This window comes from Myzus persicae, unplaced genomic scaffold (genome assembly GCF_001856785.1).
Source record: "Myzus persicae strain clone G006 unplaced genomic scaffold, MPER_G0061.0, whole genome shotgun sequence".
In the NCBI taxonomy this organism is placed as follows: Eukaryota; Metazoa; Arthropoda; class Insecta; order Hemiptera; family Aphididae; genus Myzus; species Myzus persicae.
This window is the reverse complement of record NW_019103222.1, coordinates 328,483-337,154: the sequence shown is the minus strand read 5'-3', so window position 1 is coordinate 337,154 and position 8,672 is coordinate 328,483. Positions and strand designations below refer to the sequence as shown.

At 31.5% G+C, this 8,672-nt stretch overlaps 2 protein-coding genes and 1 long non-coding RNA gene across 6 annotated transcripts in view; 1 reads left to right on the top strand and 2 right to left on the bottom strand.

Annotated features, from left to right (window-relative positions):
- Window positions 1-464: 464 nt before the first annotated feature.
- On the bottom strand, window positions 465-4,269 carry LOC111034019. The gene is made up of 3 exons (XR_002604485.1): window positions 1,791-4,269; window positions 779-1,690; window positions 465-689 (listed from the first exon to the last, which is right to left on the bottom strand). It is a non-coding gene; the product is annotated as an uncharacterized LOC111034019 (long non-coding RNA).
- A 102-nt stretch (window positions 4,270-4,371) lies between these two features.
- On the top strand, window positions 4,372-6,817 carry LOC111034018. 2 transcript variants are annotated; one of them, XM_022315034.1, is made up of 3 exons: window positions 4,372-4,579; window positions 6,358-6,570; window positions 6,632-6,817. In XM_022315034.1, the coding sequence occupies exons 1-3, from the start codon at window positions 4,570-4,572 to the stop codon at window positions 6,802-6,804; spliced, it is 396 nt and encodes a 131-aa protein (XP_022170726.1). In that variant the 5' UTR covers window positions 4,372-4,569; the 3' UTR covers window positions 6,805-6,817. The 2 variants fall into 2 exon arrangements, with proteins under 2 accessions (XP_022170726.1, XP_022170725.1); XM_022315033.1 differs by lacking the exon at window positions 4,372-4,579 and having other exon boundaries at window positions 6,240-6,570.
- The window catches only part of LOC111034017, a 15,333-nt gene continuing 13,331 nt past the window's right edge, over window positions 6,671-8,672 (bottom strand). For 2 of the 3 annotated variants that reach the window (XM_022315029.1, XM_022315032.1), the window contains 3 exons: window positions 7,877-8,577; window positions 6,875-7,249; window positions 6,671-6,778 (listed from right to left, as the gene is read on the bottom strand). In XM_022315029.1, coding sequence (XP_022170721.1) covers window positions 6,880-7,249; window positions 7,877-8,577 — 1,071 coding nt within the window. In that variant the 3' untranslated portion in view covers window positions 6,671-6,778; window positions 6,875-6,879. Of the gene's footprint in view, window positions 6,799-6,874; window positions 7,250-7,876; window positions 8,578-8,672 lie in introns of all 3 variants that reach the window. The other variant, XM_022315031.1, reaches the window with a different exon arrangement.

The window sequence follows — 8,672 nt, the reverse complement described above, 5'->3', positions numbered from 1 at the left end:
TATAATGCCTATAATAGATTCATGATATTTCCTCATAATATATTTGTACCTATATTGTTAGTTTCAATACATATACAATCATATTCAATGAAAATAATTAAATATAAATTACATGTCGGTACACTATAAAATGTGTATGTTATTATTATTTTAATAGCATTTGGAATTGCTTCAATTTGCTTGTCTTAAGACTTGACATTATAATCCAAGGTTTTAAATAGTTTAATAACTCTGAAGATGACATATTTACATATACCCGAAAGGTTGAAAATTGTTCAAATATGGATACAACGGGGTAAAGGAACAAAGTCTTATTTCTTCCATTAGTAAGATATTATGATATCAAATGAGAATATTTTTTTTATGTGACATTATATATTGACATATTTATATTGTGACATCTTTATACTTGTCTATACTTTATTATATTTTTGAAATATCTAGTCAACGGTATTAGAATCAAAATATATATAATATTACATATTTGAGTAATAAAATTAAAAACAATAAGAATCATAATTAAATTTACTTGATTTATATCATCAACTTGCAATTTAAGAACATGCAATGACTCTATCAGGCGATTATGAGAGCAACAACAACTTTTTGCATAATGATAGAACCGGCTCATCAAGTTGAAGAAAAAGATTAACAGATTTAGACGATTTAGTTAATTCTTTACCAGTAATCTAGAACATGAAGGGAAATTTCAGTAAAACTATGCTCTTAGTATAATACTAATTATAAATCATTTAGAGTAATATATTTTATATCTTACTTTTCCAATTGTAAAGATTAAATATCTTAATGTACTTCTCTTTTGTGATCTATTACTTGTTTTAAATTTGACTCTTACATAATATTATGAACAAATATATTTAATAGACATAAAACATTTCATATTGATCAACTGAAATTCAAACTAAGAGGTCTAGATTTCAAAGATATATTTAAACAGTTAAGCACTATTTGTTTTTCAAAAGAAGCATTTTCAAGTTATATGCGAGCATACAATTAAAAATAGTTAAATTAACTGAAATTATAATAATTGTATAGTTAATCGAGCATAATTTTTAACACGAAATTGTTTTCGTTGTCAAATACAATTTTTGAAGAATCATAAGAACTACTTAAATGAGAAATAAAATGTACAATAAATTTAACTTTTTTTTTTACCTTAAGTATCTTTTTGACATACATATCTGCATTGAAACATGCACCGTAAATGTCATAAGGACTTTCTGGTTTAATACCTATTTTAGAATAATGTAATAATTATAAACTACAATATTTAAATTTAATATTCACAGTGTCACGTTCCATAAAATTATATATTTCATTGTAATGTAACAAAAGCTTTCAGTGGAAATCCAAGTGCAATTTAGACTTTCCAATTTATAATTTTTTTCTGCATGTAATTTGGATTCGCTGTGCTTGTGTAGGGGGAATTAGCAATACTGTATTGAGTGATATCTATATATTCATTATATCAACTGAATTATGAATACCTAACCTATCCATTCATTTCAATATAAGGAACATAAACTTACTAAGAAAAACCCAAAAATTTGGATGTGTAACAGAAAATGTATGTCTTAATGAATTGTGAACACTCTCCACTTTATTGTTTGTTCTTTTTGGCAACCCATTTACTGACACAATGTTTGTTTCAATATTCTGTAACCAATTTCTAAAAAAACACAAACCAATTATATTTGAATACAAATAATATATAATATACTACTTTTTTATAATTCTTAGTTGTAAATAATATTTTTACTAATATTTACATTTATAAGTAATTAAAAAATCATTAATTTGCACATCATGATTAGTAGCAAAGGATTTAATAAGTTGAAGTTTATATTCCATTTTGTCAGCTGGCAAAAGTGGTAAGCACATTGACATTTTCAAACATTTTAATGCATGCACATTATGATGTATGGTCCGTAGATGGTTCATAATATTCATTTTTCAACATAATACTATAAAATGTAAGCAAAGTACATATTTGAAAATGTATATGGGTACTGAAACTGAACTGTAAGTATGTAACTTAAAACACAATTGTTGCACCACATTGTGGAATCACTAATTTCATGAACAAATAATGAAATTCTTCCAGATCTTAAACTTTGACAAAAATACAGTATACTATTATAGGATATCCATGTCATGAGTATAATACGTAAACTATTATTGTGTGATTATTATAAAACAACTTTTCCTCGTGTTATTTAGCAATAAATTATATTATATCTTTATAATAAACTATACTTTTCTAAATCACTGTTGTATGAAGTGGTGGTCTTGGTACGTCTTACAAAAAACACACCAAATATCATACAAACTACATGCACAATACTACCTGCATTACATACATAACACACAATCAGTATAGTTTTTATTATGATATAATATAATTTATTCATAAATAATGCAAAAAAAAATTTTTTTATAATAATTACACATAGGAATTCACCACCGACAAGGATATCTAGTTCATGAAATAAGAGATTTTACTATGTTTATGCGACCTATATAATTCATACATTGAAAATAATATACAATATACAAATATATTATAACATAAGATAATAATAAATGGCTCATCTGGTTATGACGAAACTGGTATCACACAACACTTGTGTTTTCAGTACCCAGAGACAATAATGTATCCCTTTTAATGTAATCTCATATCGGTTAACATTGTTTGTAGTACAAGTTTTGGAAACAAATTAATCTTCATAAAATTAACAACACATTGATAGGCATCCATTTGGCTTACATTAAAACATATTCTATTGAATAGACTACGAAAATTAAATGTATTGGTTTAATATACCATGACATTTTTAAAGTAAATAATATTTTTTAAATAAAGAAGATAACTTGCAAAATATCAAATCATACAATGGATGTTAAGTAGCTGATTACCCATATTCACGGTTACAAAGTTAAAGATCACATCGGCATGGACTTTAATTATATTGTTTTCCAAAACTACTGGAATAAGTAAGCTGGCAGCAGACTAACATTAAGTTTTGTATTCCTAGTCATAAATTAATAATAAATATATCAATTAAAGAACTCAATTTCACATTTGATTTATAGGTTGATAGAATAAAAAGTCAGTATGTCCCACTGACACCAAAGCAATTAAATAAATTTTGATTGAATTGTTTTCATGACTCATTTTAAGTAGCTCATTCTGCATATCACAGTAAATAAAAAAATTATCTAAAATGTATTATGTATTAAAGTCTAGCACTGATGCCTATTACATGAATAAAACAATTTTCATATAATATAGACACAATTACCATCACTATCGGTGAGACAGTACTGAAAAATATCTTAACTACAGCATTGAAAGCTGTGTAGTTTGCCATTTTCAAATTTGTTGGTGACTGCAGAAGATTTGGCAACAAATTCCTTCTAAAAGTATGCATGGTGCTGTCAGTAGTTGGCCATGGATGATGGATACAATGCAGCAGCAATTATATGTTGGCTAGGGTGGCCAGATTTAATTTTAAGGAATCCGGGACACAACAATTTGTAAAAAATGAAAACAAATAAATTTTTAATAATAATGGGAAATCGTCGTGCAATTTTGTGTTAAAACTGACCAAGTCTTTTGGGCAGCATAGTCACTGCGTCAAATGACGAACTGGATAAAAAGTCAACAATGTAAAATATTTCGCACTAGCATACTTACTTGTATCGTCAGCAAATTACTGTACAGACTATAAACTATCCATTCTGTTAAATGCACATAAATAATATTATTTTTCGTGATCATAGCACTCAAAATTCCTGATCGAAAATTAATGTGGTTAAAGGCAGCAGGTTGGTTAAAATTAGAAACTGATTATAACTGTGATTGTCGTACATTCCGACGATCGTTCTCGAAATAATTTACGTTCAGGTCATTAGGATTCGTTCAAAATAAAATCGATAACCGAGTGAGTATAACGATAAAATTATAAAACGATTTTAATTTCCGGGACCTTACTATGCAAAAGTCCTAAACCGGTACAAATCGGTGTCCCGAGAACCTTTGTCGGGACGCCGGGACACGGATTCCTAAACCGGTAACGACCCGGGGAATCCGGGACGAATGGCCTTCCCACTCGGTAATTCAGACACTCGCAATCTCCATCGTACACCATAGATACTTGCCAGTGGCTACTGAGTGTCTGCCGTCTGGATACCTGTCCCATTTGGCATTTGCATTTTGCACGGTGATGTCTTATCAATTTATGTTATCAGCGAACTGGACCAGGACCATAGATATTAAACCGCGCTTATGATATGCTTATGAGATAAGCTGGCAATAGCTGATAAGTGATAATACTAAATAGTAAATACTTATTAAAAATTTGAAAAATAAGTATTTTAGTTTTTTTTGTAAGCTATTGTCCACTTAGCCAGTTAATGAGTTAACCACACTTAAACCTTTTGTTTCTTTTACGTTTTAGTAGAAACTTCTTAAAATATATTACAATTTATGTCATTTAATTACTGTAAATGTGGTTTGGCAAATAGGTAGAACCAAAGTCCATCAAAATGTTTGGATGTAAGTAACCATGTATAATTATTTGATGTACCTACTGTAATTTATTATAAATATAAACCTACATTCAAGTATTTAATTAAAATAGTTTTAACATATAGCAATTTTCTGGATGCATACACGGTTACAATGAATTATTTTTAGTTGCTAAAACATGTAACGTAATTGGAAAAACATAGATTGAAATCTTTGTTAGCCATATCGCAATATTTTCATAGTTTCTTTTTATATTACTTAGGCAGGGCCGTATTTAAGGGGGTGCAATGGGAACATTTGCACCAGGTGGCCAAATATTGGTGTATTTAGGGGGCGGTAGAGCACCGCTGTTACCCGGTGTAGTATTGTATCAATAAATATTTTTTTTTTGGAAAGAATTTGTAGACCCTTCTGAACTTAGCAGTGCAACGATAACGGAGAAGTGCTAGCATAGAATATAATTAATATTATTTTAACATAATCACGGTTGTAGATAGACAACCATGATGAATTATAACTAAAAATGTGTTAAGAAAAATAAAAAAGTGGATCTATTTTTTAGTGGGGGGGGGGAGGCGTAAAATTATGGTTGACCCAGGGCCAACAATTTAAGTACGGCGCTGTACTTAGGTGCTGATAAAAAAAAAATTGAAAACTAAATTATCATACCAATATGTGGCTATAAAGTATTTAGTACAAATACATTTAGTACCGTGTTCATCAAATTTCATTTAGATACATACTTTTTTAAGATATTTGGTAATGTATATTTTTTAAAAATCTGTGTGATCTAGTAGCTCAGTGGTAGAGCAATCACCCAGGAAGTAAGAGAATTGAGTTCGATTCCAGGTTTTGGCAGCTTGGTTTTTGAAATTATTTCTCCCTTTAGAAATTATTACAGTACTTAGCTAATTGTTGATCCATCTACCAAAAACTGTTAATGAAATTTTCATATTGATGATGACGGCAAATTAAGTATTAAGTTTAACAATAATAAATTTATAAATTAAATTTTTGAACATTTTACAAATATATTATGCTCTATAAATAATTTATTTTGAGACAATATAATATTACAGTATTATCACACATGAATATTTGTGTACCTAGCATAATAATTTTTGTCCATGAAAATCAGAATTATTTTTATATTTTTTCATATTCGAAATACAAATTGTAGTTTAATAATAAATTTATAAAAAACATAATACGTTCAATATAAATCTTACTTAATTATTTATTATAATATTCACAAATAAGTAATTAATACTTATCATAGATTACAATAATTTTTTCATAGATTGAAATTTAGCAAATAATTGAATGGAAAGCTTATTATTAAGAACTAAGAGCTATAATTTAAATTATTATAGTTTGATTTCAACTACTTAATGTATAGTTACAGTGTACATGTCATAAATATTAAAAGACTACTCGAATAATACTGAGTTATCTACACACTATAGTAAACAACTAGCAACTATATATTTAACGGTCAATACTAATCTTATTAAAAATATTTTATTTTAGTTGTATATTTTAATAAGAACAATTTAAATTTAAGAAATTGTTTTAATAATTTAATTGTGCATTTGCATTAAATATAGACAATAAACTAATAAATATTATATTAGTTTTTTGTGTAATATTTATTATTTTGCTGCCCCATATTGCCTTTAATTTACATAATGTATGAAATCTAATTTTTAAAATACCTTTGACGGTTATTTTAAAATATTTTAATTAAATTTTCTAAGTATCTATTAATAATGTATCTACTAATATGTTATGTCTAATTTTTACAGATAAATTCCATTTTGTGCGCAGGTTCTTCAGAAGATTCATGAAACCAATGAGTATTGAAGAAGCTGAGGCTAAAAGAGCATTACTCTCAAAGGCATATTTCTTTATAAGTTTGGTGACATTTGGTTCTGTCTTGTACCAAGTGAAGCAAGGGCGCCTTGATTGGGTGGAATCCGAAGGATTAATTCCAGAAGATGAAGCCAAGCTCTCACCTGGTATGTTTATCATATTATCATCATTGTTTGAGATATGATAGATATAATTTTTTTTTTTTAGCTTTTCAATATGCTAGGATGCTAGGAGTCGAAAAAGCTACCGTTGTCAGAATTAGAGGTACAAATATTTTGGGTACTAAAGAATACGATAAGGAATCATTTGATCCAACCCAACACGTACTTGAAGAAGAAAATTCTCCCAAAGATCCTGAAAGAAAATTTTTAAAACTATAATTTGAATTACATATTAGTCTAGTCTACAAAATTATTGAAATTTGTTTATAAATTAATACAGTTTATTTACATGGATTATACTTGACTTCTTTTAAAGTTTTTGTATCCATTTTGTGGCACGGCTGCTGCAGGTTGTTCTTCCCATCTTGACGCTGTGTGCAGCACATAGCCTGGATCATTTGGCGATTTAGGCTCTTCCGTGTTCGCCCCAAAGTAAAATCTACTTTTCACTGATTTTTGTAACGAATCATTCACTCTCTCCACGGGGGATTTCAAGGGTAGATCGGTAGGTCTAGTTGGTCTCTTTTTTTCTGAAAAAACATACGGTACTCTAGCATTTTTCACTTCATGCTCATTTTCCTCCTTTGGACTTTCCTGTTGATTGTGCACAGTGCTCGTAATGCTAGGGGATTGTAGTTTAACACTGCTCTTAACGTTTACAAATCTAAAACCAAAAATAATTTTTAAAAACATTTTTTATAAAATTGCATAAACAATTAAATTATAAACCTTGTTAATTTTATTTTTTTGTTTGATTGCATCAATAACGAAAAAAAAATGGAGCTAATTCATCAATAAAAAAAGAGACTCATTGATCGGAGATTTAGTTATATAAATCCAACCAAAATGTAGTTATATTTTATTTATGACTGCATAGGGTACTTCTTGTAAGAACTGTTTAATTACCTATTGTTATTTATTCATTAAAATCTCCTAAAACTGCCTTACTAAAACCCTTTAAAGGTTTTGTAATCTTGCGAGGTTATAATATCGACAGTTTGACTCGTACAATGCAATAACTAATTAATAAGACGTTGTAAAAACAGGCGCAATTTAAACCCCATTTTTGTTATCAATTTCAATTCACCCCTACAAGTAAGTAGGCAGGGACATTCCTAGATAGTTTGCAAGGGAGAGGGGGTGAACCTATAAATTAAATGTTTTGATCATTTTAATTTTGTTGGAAACTAGAGTAATTTCATACATTCGTTATGTGGGGGGGGGGATAGCGAATTCCCCTTCGTTCGGCTTGAGAACGCGTCTGTTAGTACGCGTACACCATATTTTATACCTGCGACGGTAATCCGGAGATTCCTCGGCTGGCACGTTGATCTCGAGTTTCTTCATTTTGGGCAAGTCCATGTCCGTGTCGTACCACTCGGCGTGCCTGTGTCCGTGTCCCACGTCGAACCCGCGGTCGTCCAAGTACCTGCGACCATACTGAAGTGTGGCCGCCCCGTCGACGTCGTCGTCGGCGTCTTCGTCTGGTCGCCCGCGGTTCCTGCTTGTCGTCGTCTGAACGCTCTCGTTCTTGGTCTCCACCGTCCGGCCGTTTGCGGCCGTCCGCAGCAAGCCGTTTTTCTGCTTGTTCTCCACCGCCGTCTCCCGCTTCAGCATGCCGTTCGTCCCATTGACGTGCACTCCGTTCGTCCCGTTCGCGTGCACTCCGTTCGTCCCGTTTGCGTGCACTCCGTTCGTCCCGTTCGCGTGCACTCCGTTCGTCCCGTTCGCGTGCACCGCGCCGTCGACGGCGGCCCTAGTGCGCGCAATATCGCCGTACCGAGTGTTCTTCGGCAACAGGTGCGACTCCTTGTCGTTCCGCCTGTTCGACAGACACGTGTCCAGCACGAACACCATGCCCGTCACTATGGACAGGGTGCCCAGCACGAGCGCGTTGACAACCAGGTTCCCGGGCACGCTGTCCACGGCTGTCAACACCAGACAGCCGACGGCGATGAACAGTGCCGCGCCGATGACCAACAGAAACGATTCCTGCAGCAGAATAACATTATTATTATTTTCACAATATTGAGAGGGAAATTGTTATTTATTCGTTGGACAGGTTGAAGGGGGGGGGGGGAGGCAGG